Source organism: Notolabrus celidotus, chromosome 6 (assembly GCF_009762535.1).
Source record: "Notolabrus celidotus isolate fNotCel1 chromosome 6, fNotCel1.pri, whole genome shotgun sequence".
In the NCBI taxonomy this organism is placed as follows: domain Eukaryota; kingdom Metazoa; phylum Chordata; class Actinopteri; order Labriformes; family Labridae; genus Notolabrus; species Notolabrus celidotus.
Window position 1 is genome coordinate 5,226,368 of NC_048277.1, and position 24,454 is coordinate 5,250,821.

Here is a 24,454-nt window from a genome sequence, read left to right on the forward strand (position 1 = left end):
ATATCTGTGTTGTTTAGCCTACTGAATTAGCATGCTAACTGAAACTAACGTTTTAGCCACATTGTTTTCCAATATGATGCTAATGGAAGCTAACGGCTTTACCCATAGACTGTGTAAAATACATTCGTAGTATCTGTGATGTCACCCATCTGTCTCTGCAGCGCTGTTTTGAGGCCAATCGTTGACAGCAGCCATATTGCTGCTGTTGAGCTAGTGTGACATAAAGAGGTGGGCTTTGAGCCTCCTAGCCAACAGCTACAGTGTTCCCACCTGTCAATCAGTCAGCTGTGCCTCTCATTGCAAGACTCATAATCTCAATATCTTCGAGGAATGAGCTTTCCAGACTACACTCGTCTTTTGGACCAGGCTGTAAACATGTTTATTTCTGCTGTAAAGATCTGCTTTTCTAAATGGGTGTGTATGTGGTTTCTGGTACTTCCGGAGCCAGCCTCAAGTGGATCCTCGATGAACTGCAGTTTTTATCACTCTGCATTTTTAGACCGGAGGTTGCCGCTTGGTCTTACCGGACCTTACGGTCTGTGGTGTCAACAGGCAGAAGTTAAATGTGCCGGAACTCTTTTTGGCGGAGTGATTTGACATGACGTGTGATCAGTTTGCGTCTGCTGTTGCTTAGTTTAGTGGAAGTTAATAACGTCGTCAAGGGGTTGTCAAGGGGTTTTGACCAATCACAATCTAGCATGCTACACAGCTGGAACATCTGTAAGAAAGCTGTGTAAAAAAAAAAAATCACAAAAGCATAACTGGAAGAAAAAAACATAATTATAAATGATCATTTTTTATATTAATCATTCTATGAGTATATCTGTTTTGAGGTTTTATCTGGTTGAGATCTCATTGAGGATGCTATGAGTTCAATAGTTTCACATACCTCTGTTCACTTGATCATGACAGTATCCAGGTCTGTCTACTGTTCTGTCATGGTTCAGAGTCTTTATGTTCTGTCCAACAGAGCATGTTCATAATTCTGGACACTCTCAAAGTTTCTGTCAAAGTACCCTTAAACGTTTTTAAAATGCTTAACAGGGAGATGTTCTAAATCAAGCATTTTCCCTTCTTCAGTACCAGGACCTGCACAGCTCAGAGCCCTGGTTTCACGGTCGCATCAAGGAGGGCAGGCACATGGCCGAGCAACTGATCCATGATTTCTGTGTGGAGACCGGGGGAAGAGACGGCACCTACTTGGTCAGAGAAAGCTTTACCCAGGCTACAGGCTTCACCCTCTCCTTCTGGTATGACATACAGTTTCTCTATCTTTGTGTATGATTCAGCTCAGCGTCAATAAAATCAGATTAACTTTAATTTGTCAAACATAGAGCAAAGGGTTATATTTCTCTGTTATCTGGGATAACCTTTAAATTGGACCTCCATGTTGGGTCTCCATGATCCAGGTGGACTTCAATGAGAATTATATATTGCCTCTGTTTACACGGATCCTGTTCACTGACTGATCGTCTGTTAGTGTCCCTCTGAGACTGTTTCTATTTTGATTGCAGTTTATTCAAAACTTTTAGTATTTTTATTCAGTTTCCCAGTATGTTTATGTAAACACATCTTCTGCATGTATTTCAGGCGCAATGGGAGAGTCCAGCACTGTCGCATTCATTCAAGTCAAGATGGCTGTCAGACGTATTACTACCTGACCCCAAACCTGCACTTTCCCAGCGTGTACTCCCTGATCCAGCACTACAGAGACAGCCCGCTTCGCTGCCAAGACTTTGAGCTGCGCCTCACCGACACTGTGCCACAGCCCAACCCACATCTATATGAAGGGTTGGTCATATTCTACATGCTTAAATTATTATAAAGCATTAGACATTGCTCGATCAGGACACTGTGATGTAGTTTTTGTAAAGTAGAACATTTCTTTTACATTTGTCAAACCAAGAGCCGAGATTCATTCACATCACAACATTCTGTTTCTGTTCGTCCGTCTGAGCAGAGGTTTGACTTTATGGCACATTCTCTGTAAACTAAGATTTGAACGTAGACTGAAGGCTTGTTTTCAGATTTCAAACCATCCATTTAGAATCAAGGATTAATTGATAACATCTTGTTATACACCAGTTCCAAATTATTATGCAAGTTGCATTTTTGTGAATATTTTTAAAACTATGCTAACACTTGTTTATTCAAATTTGTTAGAATGTCAGATAGTGAATATATTTCTTCCACTGTGATGTTAAAATGATGCTTTTTAGCTGTATTTTTAAATAAATGCAGAATCTGCAGAAATTAGTGTCCTAAATTATTATGCAAGTTGGTGATAAGAGCATATAACTTGTGAAAATAAAAAACTAGGCACCATTTTAAATGCTTTACTGATTGAAAACAATAATATTTACTACAACTGTATTCAAACTTCAACACATTTTTTTTAGATTTGTATACCAATTAAAACTGTTAATATCTTTGAAACATTTCAAATCTAAAGTGTTTCTCAAAGCTCATTTAGTGAGGTTTCTGATGACTTCTCTGCTGACTCTGTGAGCTGTACCTTGTATGGCTTTCCAAAGATGCTCTTTGAGATGTATTTCTTGCCATTACTGTAAACTATCTTCTCCTTTATTATTGACCACAGGTTCTCAGTCGGGTTGAGATCAGGTGAGCAGGCAGGCCAGTTCATGAGGCGATCCTCTTTAGTATTTTCCTGCATGGATGAAAAGACGTTCAGCTAAAGTGAAAAAGATGCTAGTGTTCATGCATGAGCACAATGCATTGTCACATGCCTCACGTTATTCCCAGGACAGGATGGCATCTCAGGGCTTTAAAGAGGATCGCCTCATGAACAGGCCTGCCTGCTCACCTGATCTCAACCCGACTGAGAACTTGTGGTCAATAATAAAAAAGATAATTTACAGTGATGGTGAGAAATACAGCTCAAAGAGCCTCTTTGGAAAGCCATACAAGGTACAGCTCACAGAGTCATCAGAGAAGTCATCAGAAACCTCACTAAATCAGTTTACAGTGACCTCTGACCCTCACTGAAAGAAAAGGAGGTTATATTGGACATTTGAGAAACACTTTAGATTTGAAATGTTTTAAAGACAATAACAGTTTTATTTTGTATACAAATGTAAAGAAAACTGTTGTTTTTGTTGAAGTTTGAAAACAGTTGTAGTAAATATTATTATTTTCAATCAATAGAACGTTTAAAATGGTGCCTAGTTTTTAATTTTCACAAGTTATATGCTCTTATCATCAACTTGCATAATAATTTGGCACGCTCATTTCTGCAGATTCTGCATTTATTTAAAAATACAGCCGACGTAATTTGAAAAGTATAATTTTAAACCACACAGTTGAAGAAATATATTCACTATCTGACTTCTTGACAAATTTGAAAAAACGATTGTTGACATAGTTTTAAAAATATTCACAAAAACGCAACTTCCATAATAATTTGGAACACGGTGTAAAGGAAGAACCACTCTACCACTCACATAAAGTCTCAGCTCATGTGTGTGTAACGGTGTGTGTGTGTGTGTTTTGTGCAGGTGGTTCTACAGTAACCTGAGCAGAGGTCAGGCTGAGGATTACTTGCTGAGGATTCCCAGAGACGGAGCTTTCCTCATCCGAACCAGAGAGGGAGAACCAGACTCCTTTGCCATCACATTCAGGTGCTGTGACATTTCATTCCTATTTGCCTGCTTATGTTTAGTTTTTTTATAAATAAGTTCTCTCTGACCTTTAGAGGGGATGGGAAAGTGAAGCACTGCCGCATCCAGAAGAAGGAAAATACCTACCTGCTTGGCACCACTACAGAGTTTGAAAGCCTGGTGGAGCTGGTCAACTACTTCAAGAAGAAGCCACTGTATCGGAAGATCAAGCTACGTTACCCGGTCACTCCAAAGTTGGTGGAGCGCTTCAGTGCAGTGAGTTATTGTAGAAGACATGGGAACAAACATTTGTACATTAAAAAAAGAGGAAGAAAAAACTAATGGAGAAACAAATTTTGATAATATTTAACACGTGAAGTAAAACTCGGGTTCTACCTTCTATGTGAGAGAAGTTTGGATTTTGAGTAAATGACACTCCAGAGAATAAACAGACAGTGAAGCAGCAGGACAGACAGGCTTCACCTACCCAAAAAACACTTTAAAAATAAAGCATAGTCTTTATTAATAACGTGACTATTTTGGTAAAGATATTTAATCGTTATGTGGTGAAGTGACTTCTGACTGTCTCCAGACAAACTTAACAGACTGTTCGTCATCATCTTCTTGTTTGATCGTCTTCGCTCTGCTGAAGAGCAGCTTTTTGTCCAGGCCTGTGATGCTGTTATGGTTGTGTTTAATTACAAAGATTAAACCGTCAACTACTTATCTGACATGCATGCTAGTGATTTAAGTCATTTTTGTGTTGTCATGTGAACCCAGAATTATTTAAAAACATGATGGACACGTGAAGGCGCCTTTTGCATAACCATCCCTTCAATCAATCTTTATTTATATATCACCACATCCCACAAATGTTATCTGAAGGCTCTTTCCAAACAGAGCAGGTCTAGACCGTACTCTATTTTCTATTATTAACAAAGACCCAACATCAAGACAGGATAAGATCCAGTCCCATCTTACAGACAGGACTCAGTCTGATCTCATCTTAATCCACCATGAGCAGAGCACTTTGCAGCATTTAGCAAGTTACAGTGGCAAGGACAAACTTCTTTCAACAGGCAAAGGTACGACTCTACCTATGACCCCATGTGACTACCTTAGCACACTCTTATATTTTCTAGCTCTTCCTCAGTCCGGCCAGAACAGAAGAAACGTTTCAGAGGAGAGATGAAACGTCTTCAAGAATTTTTACCAAGTCCAGTTGCCTTTTTGGATCAATCTTTGTTCTGTTAGCTGAAATAAAAGTTTTATTCTAGTGGAATCTGGTGACTGGAATGCAGCAGTTCTCTCTGGTCCTTCCTTTAAAAAGTGCTACACCTCTGTGAAAAGTAATAACAACAGAGGCAAACAAAATAGGAACTTGGTGATTTGGCTTAAATGTGAACAGGAATAATGTTGCAGCCTTTAAAGCCTGTTGTGTTTTTGCCAGCTGAGACTTTTGAACCCCTGCAACTCCAAACTTCACTCACTTATTAGTTATTTAGAACCCTAAAATGTACACCAGATTTAAAAATACTTCAGATCTGCCTTTGATAATCCAGTAACATGTGCTGTGCTCTGACAGGAGAAAGACTGTGCCTCGCTTTATGAAGTCAAGACGTACGTGGAACCCAATGAGATTGAGCCTGCGTTGGTGTGTATTAAACTACTCTATAATATCCACTTTGGGTCCTTCTATGAATACTTTCACTGATGTGTGTTTTCCTTCTGTAGCCCCAGAGTACAGTCCGGGCCGTCTATAGCTATCAGGCTAAAAGACCGGATGAACTGAGCTTCAGTATCGGAGCTCTGATCCACAATGTATCCAAGGAGAACAACGACTGGTGAGTCCACACACAGACACACAAGATCAAGCTTCAGTAACATAAGTGTTTGCTGTATAGTGAGGTCAGTTTACTTTACATGCTAATTACCGAAATAGACTATGGAGTATAATATTCATCCGTATGTTTAATGACTTTTATATATCATAAGAGCTGGGCCCCCTTACACAGAGGCCCCCATCTTGCACCGCCATGTTTCTACGCAGCACACAGACAAACTAGTAACTTACCTGTTCTTGTATTTAGTGAGTGGCCGTCTGAAATGCAGCGCTTGGAAGATGGAAGCATTTCATATTACTGAATATTCCTATTTCTGCACACTGTACCTTTAAGCCAATATGAAGCAGGAATGCCCAGCCTTTTGAATTGAGATCTTCTTTTTCGTCTTCTTCCTCTTCTTCTTCTTCTCCACAAACCCTTCTTACACAACTTCTCCATCCTTCAATGACTTCTTGTGTTTAAACAGAACGCGTCTGACGTGATCAGATGTTGTGTTTGGATGGTGAAAATGAAGTGCTGTGCTGCTAAACAACCCTTCAACTCACACACAGTCTCTGGGTGTTAGCTGTTTTTAACAGGGAAATCAGTCTGGTAGCATTTTTGCATCATGTTGAAATGGCGTCCGATTTGCATCTGATCACCGCGGCCACACTCACATTGCAGATAAGCAGGTGGACTTTGCATTAAAGCAAACAAAATGTATAATCCCTCTCCTGCTCCAGGTGTGAATAATGTGTTTTTGCTTGTTTGCTTGTTTGTGCTCTGAAAATGTAGCAAGCTAACTACTAATGACTGAGAACTATCCACTTACACCCACACCCACACCTCAACAGGCACAGGGAAAATGTGATGTGTTAGAGTTTCTGAGAGGACATGATTGTAAGAGAGAACAGAAAGGGAAAAGATGACGCACTTTCAGCTACAAAGATAGAAAAATAAAACCTTTAATTGTTTTATACACCTCTCCCGATCCACTGAGGAGCAGTCAGCTATAGCCCGACTGGTTTGACACCTCTGATAGAAAAGTGAAGACTAATTTTGAATGATTAGGGGAATGGCTGAGTTGGCTCAACAGATGGGTGAGTTTCAGCTCATCCACTGTGCTGGTTTCTGAATCAGTCACAGTGAGTTTGAGTTTTCAAAATGGAGACCACCATCTTTTGGCACCTCTTCAGAAAGCAGTGGCGTCACTATGACTGCGCCCATGTTTTATACTGTTTATGATACAAGCACACGCAGAGAAAACACCATATCTGTTCACGTTGTCCTCGTCTTTCTTCCCTTCAGGTGGAAAGGTGATCATGGTGGAAAGGTGCAGCTGTTCTTCCCCTCTAACCATGTGGCGGAGACATCCAAAGACACCCCACCTGAGACCAGAAACCAGGTGAACATGAGGTCACAGTTCAGTTAGAGGGCAATCATGTTGAGACTACTGAACTTTAACAGTTTATGATGTGTGTTTGAACAGGACATGGAGGACAATCCATTAGGAGAGCTATGTAAGGGTGTCGTGGATATCTCCAACTGCAACGTCCAAAACTGTGAGTCCTTTAAACGCTCGATGCATGCATGACGATAACATTCCACATGTTCAGTGCAGTCAAAAGCTTGAGCTCTTCTCTTGACACTGATATTGATTTACTAAGTATTTAGTAAGAACTTTGAAAAATAGACTTTGTTTGTGACATATTGATATTTGAGAACTGGGGTTAGATGTTGAGAGTCAAGCTGAACATTAAGTGTCAGTGTCAGATATATATTAAAAAGTTGTAAGATCTTCAGTGTCTTGCATTTTAGGAATTCAGTGAGATGTTGAATATAAGGTATGATTTTCAAGTTAAAGGAGGGATTTGGAAATCAATTTGAAAGTAAATTTAAGCAGAACATTTTAAACAACATTTAAAATGTATTCACAAAATACATTTATTAAGATTTATTGCAGGGATTTATCTGTGTCCTTTCTCCCATTTGAATCTCCCCTCACAGTTGTTTGTTTTGTTTCATACCTGGTGCAAACACTCCTCCGTAACAACAGTACTGCAGTTAGGTGTCACCTTAACCATCATCACGTATAAACTAAGTACAGTGAAGTATAACTGTCTGAAGACACAGCAGTATTTATCATCCTATAAATCAACTTTTCCCTGTTTTTGCTTTATCATTTGTTATTTCCTGTCACTTACTGCCCAAAAAAACACGCACAATAGAGATAAAAGCTTGTTTGAGACATATTTTTTAACTCCTACATCCTGATATGTTTCTGAACAGCTTTCTTTAAGGAGTAATGACTGTGCATGTGTTGGCATGAGGGCTAAGCAAAACCACACAGCTGTAATTACAATACAGCTAAAGGAGTTTAAAAAACCTGTCTTATTGAAAGTACAACAGTTTAATGCTTCACGACTTGTGCAAGAAAATGATGCTAATGCAGACTGAATGCCTTTCTTATTACCCAAAAGAATAAATGAATGTATCAAAATAATTTGATATATATATATATATATATATATTTATATTAAAAAAAACAAATGTATATGGGTATCTATGGTGATGGATTCTTATCTGCCTGTTGCGGTGGATTGAACATGAAACTGTCCTCATTCAGCTCTCCTTCTTCTCTGAGCTCTGTGGTTCACACACCTTTAAAAATAAACCAATGTCACAACTTTGAACCCTGCTGCTATCATCACCACCACTCATGGTTTAACTTTCTTTGTAGAGATCGCTAACCTAAAGTTTCTCTCCAATACCAAAAGGTCTGTGTTGTTTAGCCTGCTGAATTAGCATGCCAACCGATACTAGCATTTAAGCCACATTGTTTACCAATATGATGATAACGGAAGCTAACGGTTTTACCTCACCTTACGGTCTATGGTGTCAACAAGCAGAAGCTAAATGTGCTCTTTTCCCTGGATTGATTTGACAGTTTGTCTCTGGTGATGCTCATGTTAGTGAAAGTTAATAACCATCGGGAAGGGGTTTTGGCCAATCAGAATCAAGTATGTTACGCAACCGGAAGATCAGTAAGAGAGCTGGGAAATAATGTTTTTTATAATTCTGGTTGTGCTGTGGTGTTCTGTCATTTTAACCCATTCCCCCGTGAGAGGTGGTACCACAGTCCTGCTGTAGTTGATATAATATTTACACTACCAGTCAAAAGTTTGTAAACACCTTCTCATTGAAGGGTTTGTATTTATTTTACTTATTTTAATTTAATTGATTTAATTAAAATATTTGATTAATACTGAAGACATCAAAACTATGAAAGAAAATTGTGCTCATAAGTTTACATACCCTGGTTGAATTTATGATTTCTTGGGTAGTTTCTGTTATCATTATGATATAAAAAGAGTAAACACAGTTGTTTGACAACAAATGGCTTCACCCAACCACTAACCATGAGTGATTTTTTTTCTTATCATTCATATTCTCTGAAAAATGGCCAAAGAAATTCACAAATTCTGCCAGAATATTTTAATTATTTTATGAACAAAAAAGTGTTAAACAACACAGAATATGTTTTATATTTTAGATTCTGTAAAGTAGTCCCCTTTTTCCTTCATGACAGCTTTGCACACTCTTGGTATGCTCTCAGTCTGCTTCATGAAGTGGTCTCCTGGAATGGTTTCTAATTAACATGAGCCTTGTCAAGAGTTCATTTGTAGAATGACTTGCCTTCTTCATGTGTTTGAGACCATCAGTTGTGTTGTTCAGAGGTAGGGTTAGTACACAATGGATAGCCCTATTTGACTACTGTTGTAATTCAGATTATGACAAAACTAGATTATTTCATAGTTTTGATGTCTTCAGTATTAATCTACAATGTTGAAAATAAATAAAATAAATAAAAAACATTGAATGAGAAGCTGTGTCCAAACTTTGACTGGTAGTGTACTTCAATCAATAAATATTGAAGATTGAAAATTCCTCTTTAATACCAATGATGTTTAGAGATGAATTTAACCAGGGAGGACTGAACATTATGTTCATGCCTTTAAGTCTATTTCAACATTAAAGAATAATGCATTTGTCTTTAAGGTGCTGCACGGGCTGCCACCACACCTTCTTATTGTTTAATCTGGGAAAGACAAAAAACCTAACCCCCAAATTAAAATGGGATTTCAGTGGGCATTAGTTCTACATAATTAGAGGTCTTGCATCCCTCTCCGCTCACCTCTGTGTTTCTCTTTGCATGTTTTTGTTTGTTGCCAGTGAAGAATGGAAAAAATGGGAAGCCCAATGTGCTGACCCTGCAGGACATGGAGCAGGACAGTCTGCAGTTTGACCTGGCATCAAGCTCTCTGGAGGAGTTGTTTCAGTGGTATCAGGTGGCCTGGGGCATCACTCAGAGAGAGATGAGTAAGCAGTACAACAGAGAACAAGAGGTTAGTATCTCAAAGCAAGTCTATAAGGAAACATCTACTGTTAAAGACAGGATGAAGAAGAGAGCCTGAAACCTAGAGCTTACATCTGAGCCATGTTATAACATCAAAGTCCATGTTCTGAGCACAGTACACCACTGAAACAGCTCACTGTATAACAACAATGAAGTGTGTTATCGGTGGTCTGTCAGAGTCAATGTACAAACAGGAAGTGGCTGTCTTTCTGTCCAATCTCAGATCAGACAGCAGGAGGAAGTGGAGAAGAAGGCAGAGGTTGCCAAGGAGATGTCGGATCTGGTGGTCTACTGTCAGCCTCGCAGCAAGGAGAAGGACCGCTTTGGTATGCATGTAAAAATGCTCATACACACCGCAAGGGTCTGTGAACACATGCAGCATGAGTGTGTGACAGTCATACAAGTTAAACCACAGCTTTACATTAGAAGTACACTCCAGCCATAACTTTACTCATCGTGTAACGTTCATGAGAAGCAACGGTGAGTCCGGTGTCAGAAAGTGAAGCCATTAGGAAGTGAAAGAACGCTGCAGTTCCTCGAGTGTCCACCTGAGGCAGTCTGCAAAAACCAAGGATGTCGCTTTAGAGACAAAAATTCAGTTTTTACAGCAGAATAAAACACCTCATTTATTTTATATATCTTTATTTGTGACAACTGAACCAGGGATGAAGTTCATAACTCATCTGTTTTATTAAAGGTGACATATCATGCAAAATTGACTTTTTAATGGTTCTTTACCTGAAATATGTGTCCCTGGCATGTCTACAAACCCCCCGAGAATGAAAAAAATCCATTCTGCCCCTGTTTTGATTTCTACACCTTTCTGTAATTATGTCTAAAACGAGCCGTTTCAGACTTCCGTGTTTTTGTTACGTAACAACAATACCTGGTCTGTCACGGAGTCAGAGCTCGGAGCTTGTTCAGCCCATAGACTGTATAAAATAATACTGAATCCCTCCCCCGTTTTTCATTACCTGCACACGTGTGCTAACAAGGAGCTTAGGAGGGAGGCATGCTAGTTGTAGGCTGTCTTAATAAACACAAAGGTCGGTTTGACTCCCCACGTCTGCAGATTTGAAGATATAGTGGATGATTTTTATTTGTCATGGATAAGTGCTAGCGCTAGTTAGCATAGCCACATAGCTATATGTTCATAGCTGTAGCTGTAGCTGTAGCTGTAGCTGTAGCTGTAGCTGTAGCTGTAGCTGTAGCTGTAGCTGTAGCTGTAGCTGTGTACCAAGACACACGTCGACATACTGACAAATAAAACAACAAGAAACACAGAATCTGTGACCAATCCTTCAGAAAAGGTCCTGCTGCCTTTCTGGCAGAGGTCGGTTTTACTCCCCACGTCTGCAGATTTGAAGATCTAGTGGATGATTTTTATTTATCATGGATAAGTGCTAGCGCTAGTTAGCATAGCCACATAGCTACATGTTCGTAGCTGTGTACCAAGACACACGTCTACATACTGATAAATAAATCAACAAGAAACACTAAATCTATGACCAATCGTTCAGAAAGGTCCTGCTACAGGCGCCTCTCCGTCAGGATCAGATTCAGAGGGTTGAAGTAACGTGATCTCTGAGCAGCCGTGTATATTCAGCCAACATGTAAACATTAGATCAACGTGCTGGAGAGCCGAGGCACATCCACTTCCGGAGGGGGCGTGGTCAGAGGGAAAACAGAGTGTTCTGATGAGGAATGAAGAAGAGGACTTTTCAGGCATGCCAAAATCTGATTTCAAAGTGTTTTTTTGAGCATAAACTTTAAAGACATGTTTTGGGGACCTCTTAGACCAATATATATTGATGAAAAAAGCGTGATATGTCCCCTTTAAATGAAGGGCGACAGTTTTGCATGAGGAGGTCCAATCAGAGGCTCGACTGAGATGACTGACAGGATTGATAGCCTAGCTTCGCGACTGAACAACAAACAACTTATATGAATTTGTTCATGTACAAGACTTAGGGATGTAAGGATATGCTCAACCCATGATTTGATTCGAATCCCAATTTTTGGTTCAATATCCAATTCACTCACGATTCTCTGACGATTTTCAAGAAAACTGTATTGAACTCAAAATTTAAATAACTATTATTTTATTTCAATTCTCAGATATGGACAGTTGCAATATATATTTTTCTCTAATATTTCTTTGTAAACAAAGTAATCCTTTCTCATTTTTAAGGTGTGTTGTAACTCAAATAAAACCACTGCACACTTTTTTTCTGTACCTTCCAAAAAAAACTTAAAATGACCGTACAAGAATACCTTGTTGGAAAATTTCAGAGCAATTATAAAGAAATGGAAAGTGAACATTTCCCAAATGAAAGTATTAAATATTAAAACAAATAATGTAAATCTCTTTAAATTAGGAATGTAAATTTAAAGTATTCTTCATAATCGATCTTTGGAAATGTTAACGATCAATTATTGTCTAATCATTAAAAAAACGTTAAAGTTTTCCATGTCAAAAACAAAGCCAAATGTGTTTTTTCCCCCTAAATCAAATGTTCCTTCACAACACAGTGTATATTACTGACGGTATTAAACAGCTACGGATCATATTGACGTGTTCAAAATGTACTGTGAAAAATAAGCATGTGAACGTGGTCTGATGTCAGCCGGGAGCGCAACCGGGTCAGAATCAGTCTGGTAGCAGAGAAACAAAGAGCTTGTGGAGACCTGTCACTCAGCCGCAGCCCCCGGCTGATCGTCTCCGCTGTGTGCAACACCTTCAGTCAGCTGATTCTGAAACATGCTTTAACACCTGTTATGCTCAGCTCAGCGAGTGACAAGAGAGCTGATGTTAAACAAGAGTATAATGCAGATAGAGCCTTCTACTGTTTAAAAATAATATCTCGGTGCAAATTTTGTTGAATCGATTTTAATCCACCCTTATTTGTATCGATTTTTTTTACAGATTTGCGATATATCCTTACATCCCTAACAAGACTTGATGTTCATATTATCTGAGCACAAATAATGTCTTAATATCTTATAATTCAGCATCATTTCCCCTGAAAAGAGTAAATAGAAATGACATTCATAGCTCAAATGTGGTATTTTCAATTTGTGTCACATTTGGTCCTCGCTCTCATTTCTGTTTTCTTCCTGTACATTTGTTAATATTTGCTTAGTGTTTCTGATTAAAAATCTCATCCTGCCATTTTTTAACATTAAAATGTATCAGTCACTGTAAATATTTGGTGTGGTTAAATGTCAACAAAGGCTGTTTGGGAGGACTCAGAGAGAGGACAAAGAGGCTCAGATGTGTTAAACAGCAATCTACAAAATATCTGATTTGGTTCAGCTTCAGGAGAAGAAAGTTTCATCAGCTGGTAGTAGAAAGATTGGAGGAATATTAACTAAAATAATAACTAAAAAATGTCTGTTAGATAACCATAGTAGTGTCCTTAGAATCTTTCAAAAGGCTTTTCTTTCTTAAAAGCAGCTTTTAAAATGTTTGTTTGTTTTTTGACAAAAGCATCTTTCCAGGCTAGCTGTTTCCCTATGCTTCCAGTCTCTATGCTAAGCTATGCTAACTGTATCCTGTCAGTATTTTCCTGTTGACTATATAAATATGAGTGTAGCTTCTTTAATATCTGCAGCCTTCAGAGCAACAAATTCTATTAAAGGTTGGAAAAGATGATTTTCACTGTGGAAAGTGAAACAGCTGGAACATTTCATCTGATGTTTACGATGTAAAAGTTTGAGTCACATTTTCCTACTTGTTGTACTGGATCAGAAAGAAGTGGTGCGTAACGCAGTTTGGTAGTGCCTCCACCATACATTGCACAGCTACATGTCCCACTCACAGGAAAAGTGAATGTTCATACTTGAGGTGCCTTACCGTATACGGTTACCTTACTGTTCTTACACCACAACCTATTTTTTAAACAAACAGGATGTGGCTGAAGGGAAAGACCTAAATACAATAGTTTCCTGTCTTTCACAGGCCTTAACTTAGAAATGCTTATGCATAACTCACACCCACAACACCTTCCAAAGAAAGAGTGCATGTAAGCTTTGTCTAGCAGTGTGGAAGTCTGTCTGCTGCTTTTATTCTACACAATATCTGTGTTTGCAACATGTTTCAATCCAAAGAGGATACTTTTTTCCACCTGTAAGTTTTACTCCAGCTGCTCTGAGGGGAGCTGACAGCTGGCCTCAGATCAATGTGAATGAAGTACAAAATGTCCACAAGCTGAGCGAGAGAGCTTTGCTTGATCACACAAAATAATTGATCTTGGGCGCTGTTGGCTTCGTGGTCTAAGCAAGTGCCCCATGTATAGAGGCTGTAGTCCTATTGCAGTGGTCCCAGGTTCAACTCCCGGCCCTTAAAATACTAGGTGATCTTTATTGCCGTACATTTAAAATTGCATGATGTATTAAAGACATATGCCCATGTCGCAATAAGGAAGAAACTGCATGACATAAAATGTTTGCAAAAATGAACAACTTATTAAGATAACAAGTCAACACGGACAGCCAGCTAACAGCAGGTTAAAATCACTAGCAATGACAAACAACTAGCTGACAAGGTGTCCAACTGGAACAGAATCAATGCTGGTTGACAGAACGCTTTCAAAAAACAAGCAAATACAGCCAACCAGCAGCACCAGCAGCCAGCAACAAGGCCCCCCTGTTATCAGCATTTAATGCAGAGCAACTTACAAACAACAACTAGCTAACAACATTTAAAGATAACAAGCAAAAGTTGGCTTAATACGGGACCTGAGAAACAAAATTTCGTCCAATATCATGCAACAGCTTGTGTTGGTATGACAATAAAAAACCTTGCATCCTTGAATCCTTGAATCCAACCAATAAAAACATGTTAACAAAAATAAGTGTCAAAAATCAATACTGAGAAAGTGTCAAACAAGAGGTCAAGCTAACAAAGAGTTCAGATAAATAACACTGACAGCTCGTTCAGATAATTTGCAACAGCAGACAATCATCTAACAGCATGTTAGGTTAACGAGCAACAACCTGCAATCAAAACAACATTCAAGATAACGAGTAAACAGCTAAGCTCAGTGTTCCCCCTCAGCAGCTCACACAGAGTGCTTTGATAATGTAAACATGGTGTGGACCATGGGCTCTGTCATTGTGCAGAAGAGACAGTGAGAGCTGAAAGCTTACTTTGAGGACGTTCTCCCATTCAGCTTCTCAACTTATCTGGTTTAACTTCTGAAAACTGAAGAAAGCCGGTAAAAAAGCAGCGTTCAGTGAGGCAACTATCACTTTAAAATAAGGAGCCACAACCAGCTGAGATCATGTCAACAAATAACAAAAAGCTAAAACATGTAAAGACAATGAGCAACAAGAAGCTAACCAAGCTGAGATAAGTAGCAACAACCAGGTCCATGTGAAGGTTTCTAAAAACAACCAGTTACGTCACGCCAAGCTGAAGATCATCAACGTTACCGCAGGCTATTCACAGTTTCGTAGTTTATATGTCTTTATGTGTTAGACCGTTATCAGCTGAGTCTACATCTTTTAAATGATCTCTCTTTTCTTTGTCTTCAGACAGCTACAATTACAAAGAGATCCGCTCCTTCGTGGAAAACAAGATCCCTGGGAAGAGCCGCACCAAAGAGTTCCTGCGGTACAACTGCAAGGCTCTGAGTCGAATTTACCCAAAAGGCCAGCGTGTTGAGTCGTCCAACTACGACCCATATCCACTGTGGGTTCTTGGCTGTCACATGGTGGCTCTAAACTACCAGACTGCAGGTACAGCTCACACAAAGGACACTGCAGTAGAAACTGTTTGGGCTCATACAATATTGATTTTCTTATACTTCTTATTCTCCACATTTATTGAGCACAGCTTCTTTTACATTTACAATAATATGCATAAATAAAGTTGTCTGTCCAGTTTCAAAGTCTAAATTTTTTTGTTGCAAACAGAGCTCGTCTAAACTGTACTCTATGTTCTATTATTAACAAAGACCCAAGATCAAGACAGGATAAGATCCAGTCCCATCTTATAGACAGGACTCAGTCTGATCTCATCTTAATCCACCATGAGCAGAGCACTTTGCAGCATTTAGCAAGTTACAGTGGCAAGGACAAACTTCCTTTAACAGGCAGAAACCTCCAGCAGGATCAGACTCATGTTAGACACACATCTGCTGAGACCGTGTTGGAGAGAGGGATAGAGGGAGATCAAGAGAGAGAGAGATGATAGTGGTGAGACGGATAGTTGTAGCAGCTGGAGTCTTGCACGTCCACAGCAGCAGAGATCCAGAGGAACCTAAGAGACAAGGGTGCTCAGAGACTCCAGAAAGGTCTGGTTAGGTACTTTGCCACAGGGACAGGAAGACTTGAAGTAAGGGACAGGCAGAGAGAGGAGAGAGAGGGAAAGACAGGATCCCAGTGTGTCAGTGTGATGCATCTGTCTGATTATCTGCTTAGCTTCTAGGTGTATCCATTTGACGTATGCTTGGGAGTTTTTCACAGTGAGATCAGGCGCCCAAAAGTGCTGTGGTGTGGTTGTGGTGTTGTGGTGGCGTCGAAACAAACAAGTTCTGATTTTAATCACATTGCAATCAATACGTTAATGCTGACAGCCCTAATAAAAACACAAGGTTACTCAGTGATAAATGATATATTAGGGAGATAGAAGGAACAAAATAACAAACTTAAACTAATGCTGACATAAAAAGTGAAACACTAAGAGAAACATTGGAGATTACCAGACCGCCTGTCAATACAAATTAGTCTAATAAGACAAAGATTTAAAAAAAAACTGCCTTGAACTGTTATCTGTGTCACAAAAAGTAAATAGCTGGTTAAAGTTAAAGTTCAGATCCAGGTTCAAGAAATTTGGTAAACTGAAAGAAGAGGAAACTGGGTTACAGGATGCAGCTTATCAGCACCAACGATAGAACACTCAGTTTTTTTACTTCTCTGATCCCTGCTTGTTTACAGTGTGGCCAGAATAGAAACACTTTGCATGAGGCAAAACCAAAATTCAATTCAGTGTTTCTACAAAGTGTGCCCTGCTTTTAAGTGCATGGTGGAATTTATTCCTCTCCTAAACTTCACATGTGTGTTATACTGTAATGTCAGAGTATGAACAGTATGCAAGGCCTTAATGTAGCACATACTGACTCTATTTTTAAAAGGACCTTATGTCTCCACCTCCTCCCGTTGTACAAAAGTGAAGCCAAAATACCTTCTGTGATGGGTGCTGATCATGCTGGTGATGATTATGGAGCTAGAGATTGCACAGTAGGGATCAGCTGATGGAGTCGCATTACCTGATCAGTCCGCTAACCAAAACAACGTCAAAGATCTTTTAAGTCACCACCATCTACAGCTGAACTGCTTGTTGAGGAGAAATCAGCACAATAGGAACTAACCCCTGGTATATTGACAGGACTCAAGCTTGAGAAAAATGTAAATGACTTCATATTGATTTTATAGTTTAATCCATTTCCATCTGTTAACATGGAGGAGTCTGGCTTTGACCTGTAATGCAGCAATTTGCCAAATAAGCAGGATGATGTTGACAGAGAGTGAGAGGATGTAGCATCTAGCTGTGCCATCATTCAATCTAATGTGGAGAGTTTTTATTATCAATTCAACACCTCAGTACCTGGAGGTGAAATGATGTTCACAGTTTTCATTCATTGTTCATGTTCATGTGTGTGTACCCAGACAAATACACCCAGCTGAACAGCGCCCTCTTCAGCCTGAATGGACGCACAGGTTATGTGCTGCAGCCGGAGTTCATGCGGGATGATAGCTACGACCCGCAGCAGGAGAAGAAGAAGATCAAGTACAACATTTTGGTTCGGGTAAGTCTCCAAATATCACTCCTGATTTTACATGTGCTGGGGTTGGAAGTTTATGAAGTTTTGTAAACGCCTGGACAGATTACAGTCACAGACGGGCTGTAACCATGCTGGACCCTGTGGAGGTGGTGGCTGACAGGAGAATTATGGCCAAGCTGTCGTCTTTGATGAACATTTCTTTTCTATATATATTCTTGTTGAAATTCTTGTACTGTACACCTTTTTGTTTGCTGCTGTAACTCCATGATTTCCCAGTTGTGGGACGAATAAAGGAGTATCTTATCTTATCTTATCTTATCTTATCTTATCTTATCTTATCTTAATGGATGCTTGTTTTAGCCACTGACAGGCTGACATGTTATTTTTAATTACTGATAACATTAGAGGCAGACTTCCTATAAAAATATAATTTTTGATAAGATTGGTAAGATTCATATTCATAACAGAACCACCTTTTTCACTGCTGTCTTGGAAGCCCTCAGACTCTCCACACAGAAAAGTTCAAACCTTAAGAACAAAGGGATTCAGGGATTTTCTGGACGATGATCTGTTTGTAAATATTTACTTTTAAATTTTAAATGTCAAAGTAACACAACTAAAAACGACAGCGTTGAGCAGCACTCATTTATGATTACAATTTAGTTTTATGGCGCTGACTTAGCCTAATGGTTAAGTTTCGCACCCATGCAGCAGGTGGCCCAGGCTCGAATCCAGCCTGCTGCCTCCCTCCCGCATGTCACTCCCCCACTCTCTCCTGGTGTCCTGCACTATCCACTGTCCTCTCCTCTATGAATAAAGGTGGAAAAGCCCAAAAATATAACTTTAAAATTTTGTTTTAATCTCCCACTTTCTGCCGAACCAACATCATCAATCGATCCATGTCATGTTCTCTTCAAGAGTATGAGAACAGCTGTTCAGAAAGAACAGATTTTAATATAATTTCATTGTTATAAACAGTAAGTTCTGATCAAACATAATAATAATAACAATGATGATTAAAAAAAAAGTAATACAAAGTAATATTGATAATAAATGAACAGTAATGATATTAATAATTATTATTATTTGTGTTTATTTATTAATTTGGATTGATTTATAGAGCACTAATCAAATCACACAAGGCAAGATCAAGAAATGAAACGTATTAAAAGACATACAATTCATTTATAAAGAACTCTAAAGGAATAAGAACATGTTAAAATGTAATTTTTTTTCAACAGTTAAGCTCAAATTAAAAAAGTACAGGTTAAATCAGGAAAGGCTCTGTGATAAAAGTGTGTTTTAAAAAGAGAAAACTCAGACAGGTAAATACCTGGCTCCTGTGTTATGTGGGTCTAAATAATGTTCTCATAAACTCAGTCTGCTGGGTTTGTAAAAACGATGTCATCGCTGTTTCTGATAAAGTAAAAGAAAAATCTGCTTGTTAAAGAAAGATATCAAAAAAGATCCTCCTCCTTCAGAGATCTTTGTGTCATGATATTAGATATTTAGAATAATAAAAAGAGCCTTCAGATACAAAGCAGGCACTGAAAGATGCACTGAGGCATTTCCCCACTTTGTTAATGCAGCCTGTTATGCAATCTGCTGTCATTTCAAGAACTACTACACTTATTCATCAGTAAGGCCCTAAATATGTCAAAGGATAGTTTGGGTTATTGTAGTGGGTTAGGGAAACTCCAGTCCAACCACTGATGTCAGTGTAAGTGTACTCTCTTGTTAAAAATCCTCCAGCGCCTCACACGCACGTTTCTGCACCTGCCGTGACATGATCAGCTGCTCAGGTCAAAAACATATGACTAGACTTCTGCCTATTACTCTGATATAATGAGGATTTTCATTTGGCATCATTTTATTCAGCAACAAATGCTTCGTGTTGATAAGTACCTGACACAACCCCACTTCAAAAAACATGAACCATCTCTTTAAAAACAGCCTGGTTTAATCCTTTCTGATTGATGCCAACTGGCTGATCTTTACGTTGTAGAACGATGCGTAACAACAGGATGAAGAGTAGCGTGAAGACATCTTGTGGTGTGTTTGTTCTCTGCAGGTGATGGCTGCAAGACACCTTCCCAAACCCGGGCGCAGCATCGCCAGTCCGTTTGTGGAGGTGGAGCTGTGTGGACACACAGATGAGAAGTACAAGACCGTCGTGTATCGTAAGGAAACAGGGAGCGGGGGATGAGGACGGATAAGGCTAGAGGTATGAAAGAGAGATGAGGAGCTCTATGTGATCATTTAAACTGTGCTGTTGTTCTATTGGCTGTAGGCGACAACGGCCTGAACCCGGTGTGGAAAGCCCCCGCAGAGCCCATCGTCTTCTCGGTGTACGAGCCTGAAATCACCTTCCTGCGCTTTGTGGTCAACGAGGAGGACATGTTCTCAGACCCTAACTTCCTGGCTCAGGCTACGTTTCCTGTAAAAGGCCTCCGCTCAGGTGGGAACCCACACACACACACACACACACACACACACACACACACAGAACAGAGAGCCTTGGGGTGTTATTGAAGCAAAACAATGTCAGAAGATATTTTCCCATAATGTCGTGTGTTCACAGTGTCAGCTGTAGTTGTTTTAAAGGAAAACAAAGAGTTTGATTCTAGTTTGATTCAAGTTTTCAGTTTCATGAAACTATAAAAATCAAGTTACAAAGATTCCTTAAATGAGTTGTTTTATCACAGCAGGAATTAAATCTGTTGAATGAAGTCACTTCACAGTATCCTATAACAGAATATAACTTTTAAAATAATATATGCAGGTAAAAGGACACAGTGGACGTCCATAAAGCACAAAGGCCAGGGATGTACTGATTGTTTCTTATTTTATTAGGTGCATTTAACCCTCCTGTTATGCTCGTTGCTCAGGAACAGCAATTATGTTCCTGGGTCAACTTGACCCGGGGCATATTTAATTATCCAAAAGTGTCAGAATCAAAAAAATCCTAATACAATTTTTTTGAATCTCATTATTAACTCAATTACTAACAATTTAAGGTTTTGCACTATCTACTTTGCTGCTGTAACACTTAAGATAATCATTTATTTATTCCACAAAGGGGAAATGTATCTCTTATCTCATCTTAAATCAATATTTAGTGCATTGGTGTTTTTTAATTCTTACAGATAATGGTTCAGTGAGGATAACTCACTCATTTTCATGTGTGTGTTCATGATTGGGGTGAAATTTGTCACACAGTTGCAAAGAAACAATTAATATTTCACACTTCTGACTCCTTTTAGCCTCCACTTTGACTGCCGGGTCAAGTTGACCCACACACAGTATTTATGTAATATTAACATGCAGGAGGGGTTGCAAATTTGTTAAATGAACCAATGTTATTTTATATGTTGATTACGCTAATTAAGCCAAGCAGAAGAAGTTTCATACTGAAAAAATACTTTTAACTATTTTTTTATTTTTTTTAACTTTGAAAAGGGTCAATCTGACCCGGAACATAACAGGAGGGTTAACTGATTAGAGTTAAGGGTTGTGAGACTAAACATGTTAAATACGAACTTTATAAAGCACCTAGCTGAAAAAAATTGTCCTAAACAGGAATAAAATATTAAAAATGATCAGCCTTTAAAGGAAGTATACACTTAAAAGCAAATCCCATGCACAAACAGGACAGCTATGAAGTTATTAAGAAAGTATTTGATTATAATGTTTGTGTATAAGAATAAGAAGTAATCCAAATTAAAAAAAAACAACAACAATGTATAACATGACCACTGATGTTACAAATCTGTCTCAGCACACTCAAAGGGAATGACTGAAAAAAAGGAAAGAAGCAATAATCAGTGTTGGTGTTGATGTTATTTAATATTAATTGATACTAAATGAGTAAATATTGAAGTATTGGTACCCCTGGGCCTAATCAGAGTGGTTAAAGCGAGGAAATTGTTTTAAGTGATCCTTTTTTTTCTTCAGGCACACTCACTAGAGTCCAGGATATCTCAAAAAAGAAGCCTCAATGCAGTCTTTGTACTTTATATTGAATCCTGTAACAATGTAATATTGGTGTCCCGGTGTGTGATTTGACAAGGTGTTGCAGCAGGTAAGGTAAACACTCAGCAGGAGCTTCACATGAACACAGTGTTCAGTCAACTTTGTCCATCATCACACCTCTGAGACATTCGTATTGAAGGCTGGAGGTTAAAGAGTCGTAAACATCACGCCTTGAACTGGCAATAAGATAAAGACCAGAGTCTATGGTTACAGGAAACATATTCTTTATGTTGTTGGTGTTTCAAAAACTACAGCAAAGATCACTGACACATCAATCAATCAATCCTTACTTATACAGCACCTTTAACAGGCAGAAACCTCCAGCAGGACCAGACTCATGTTAGACACACATCTACTGAGACCGAGGTGGAGAGAGGGATAGAGGATGATGAAGAGAGAGAGAGATGATATATATAATATGTAATGAATATAATATGTTATGAATATATATGGAATGTATTTGTAGGAATTTTATGTGCTTTGGCAATAACATGTCTTTGTTCATGCCAATAAAGCAAAATTGAATTGAAAATTGAATTGAGATGATAGTGGTGAGACGGATAGTAGTAATTGTAGCAGCTGGAGTCTGGCACGTCCACAGCAGCAGGCCATCTACGGCAGAGATCCAGAGGAACCTACGAGACAAGAGAGCTCAGGGACTCCAGAAAGGTCTATGGTTAGTAACTTTAATGGGACAGGAAGAGTTAAAGTAAGAGACAGGCAGAGAGAGGAGAGAGAGGGGAAGACAGGATCCCAGTGTCAGTTCTCCCGGCAGTCTAAGCAGAAGAAGCTAATTGGATGTTTTCTGTTACACAGGTTATCGCTCTGTACCTTTAAAAAACGGCTACGGTGAAAACCTGGAGTTAGCCTCTCTGCTGGTCTTCTTGGATGTACAGCAAGCAGGGGTAAGACCCCCCCCCCCCCCCCCCCCCCCCCCCCCCCCCCCCCCACACACACACACACACACACACACACACATCAGTGATGGTTTAATTCTCCAGTATGGATGACGTAACTTGAGTTTGTTCGTGTTCCTTGTCCTCCAGATGGCAGAGGAGGAGCTGTACTCCTCCTCTAGCCAGCTGAAGAAAAAGCAGTCAGAGTCTGGCGGGGAACCGTTCCTGTACGACACACACACCAACATCCAGCACTCCGCCCTCCCCCGACAAAACCTCAGCAGAGAGTTCAGCACCAGCGAGAGACACAGGTGAGCCTTCACTTTACAAGGGCTGTGAAGATTTAACATGATGAGTACTCTCGATTCTACCTGTTGTCTTTGTTGTGCTCCAGGTCGAAAGAGAAGAAGATAAACAACAGTAAGTTCTACTCCTGAGACCCAGAAGAACCTCACCTGTCTGCATCCTTCATCCCTGAGCAAAGGAGAAATGTCTACTGCAAATCTAATGTCTTATTATTTATTCAGATTTCTGATCTGCTACTGAAGAATTGTTTTATCTGGGCATGACGAGGCTCGCTCCCCCTGACAGGAATTCAATATTCTTAAACTTTAACCTGTTTTTGGTTACACATAAGAAACAGGCACAAAAAGTTTTGCAACTGCAGTGCATCACCTCAGAAAGCCACTGTGAAGAGACTGTGAAGACCACAACAAAATTCTTAATGCAAACAAGCGTCATCAACCTCTTTTTTTGTGTTTTACTAGAAATGACCCTCCATGAAGGCAGCAGAGTCTGACGAAAACCTGCAGAACACAGGAGTTGCAAGTCAGCTGTTACCTTGATCACTTAGTTTGAGTTATTGTGAAGCGTTGAATCCTTAGAATGTCTAAAAAATGGACGTAGTATCCGTGACGTCACCCATCTGTTTCTGAAGCGCTGTTTTAGGCAAATCGGCGTCGGCAGCCATATTGCTGCTGTCGAGCGTTTGTGACGTAAAGAGGCGGGCTTTGAGCCGCCTAGCCAACAGCTACAGTGTTCCCGCCTGTCAATCAAGTCAGCTGTGCCTCTAAATGGAAAACTCGTAATCTTAATATCTTCAAAATTGCCGTGTTAGAAAAAAATTCCCCCCCCTCACAGTGTGAGCTGACTGAGAAATGAACTATCCAGACTACACTCGTCTGTTTATTTCTGCTGTAAAGATCGTCTTTTTCCCATTCACGTGTATGTGGTTTCCAGTACTTCCGGAGCCAGCCTCTCGGTGAACTGCAGCTTTTAACACTTCCACATTGGACTCATATTTTTAGACGGAGGTTGCCGCTTGGTTGAATCCGACCTGATCCTTTAAAAAGCCAAATTATCACAACAAAACAAGCAAACTTTCACTGGCAGTAATCCCCTGTGTGTTCTTCAAGATGACTGTTTTTGTCGATGGAGTCTCGTGGCTTCAAATGAAAAAGGCTTCTCCCTCTTTTAACTTTTGTCTGTCTGTGATCTGGTCTGGGAGGTTATCAGACAAATATTTCAATTTAAGCCTGATAGTGAAAAAAAAAAGGTCACGACTGAAGTAATCTGCTGGACCAGCAAAACCTCTCTGTACCTGAATGGATTTTATTTATAAAGAGCTTTCTGGAGTCTTGAGTCGACCTCAGAACGCTGTTACGTTACATGTCACATTCACACTGATGTTAGAGGCTGCTATGTGACGCGCCCATCAGTGACTAATCCCACATCAGGAGGCAATTTAGGACACGCCAACATGTGGCCTGTTGGACGTGGGATCAAACCTCCAACCTCCCCAGTGAGAGCTGACCCCTCTACCCAGGTTTAAGGTTACTTAGATTCCCCTGCGTAGTACCAATGTGTCGTCAATGCTCAG

General features: G+C 39.6%; 1 protein-coding gene across 1 annotated transcript in view; it reads left to right on the top strand.

Moving 5' to 3' along the window:
• plcg2 (phospholipase C, gamma 2) overlaps nt 1-24,454 on the top strand; it is a 48,253-nt gene that overhangs the window by 23,317 nt on the left and 482 nt on the right. The window contains exons 18-35 of the mRNA XM_034686550.1: nt 1,081-1,250; nt 1,591-1,791; nt 3,516-3,638; nt 3,713-3,893; nt 5,203-5,271; nt 5,352-5,461; nt 6,749-6,845; nt 6,930-7,002; nt 9,674-9,846; nt 10,081-10,183; nt 15,396-15,599; nt 17,532-17,671; nt 19,719-19,827; nt 19,938-20,105; nt 22,496-22,584; nt 22,726-22,886; nt 22,970-22,995; nt 23,343-24,454. The exon at nt 23,343-24,454 is cut by the window's right edge and continues 482 nt beyond it. Of these exons, the coding sequence (XP_034542441.1) occupies nt 1,081-1,250; nt 1,591-1,791; nt 3,516-3,638; nt 3,713-3,893; nt 5,203-5,271; nt 5,352-5,461; nt 6,749-6,845; nt 6,930-7,002; nt 9,674-9,846; nt 10,081-10,183; nt 15,396-15,599; nt 17,532-17,671; nt 19,719-19,827; nt 19,938-20,105; nt 22,496-22,584; nt 22,726-22,886; nt 22,970-22,995; nt 23,343-23,374 (2,229 nt within the window). The 3' untranslated portion in view covers nt 23,375-24,454. The remainder of the gene's footprint in view (nt 1-1,080; nt 1,251-1,590; nt 1,792-3,515; nt 3,639-3,712; nt 3,894-5,202; nt 5,272-5,351; nt 5,462-6,748; nt 6,846-6,929; nt 7,003-9,673; nt 9,847-10,080; nt 10,184-15,395; nt 15,600-17,531; nt 17,672-19,718; nt 19,828-19,937; nt 20,106-22,495; nt 22,585-22,725; nt 22,887-22,969; nt 22,996-23,342) is intronic.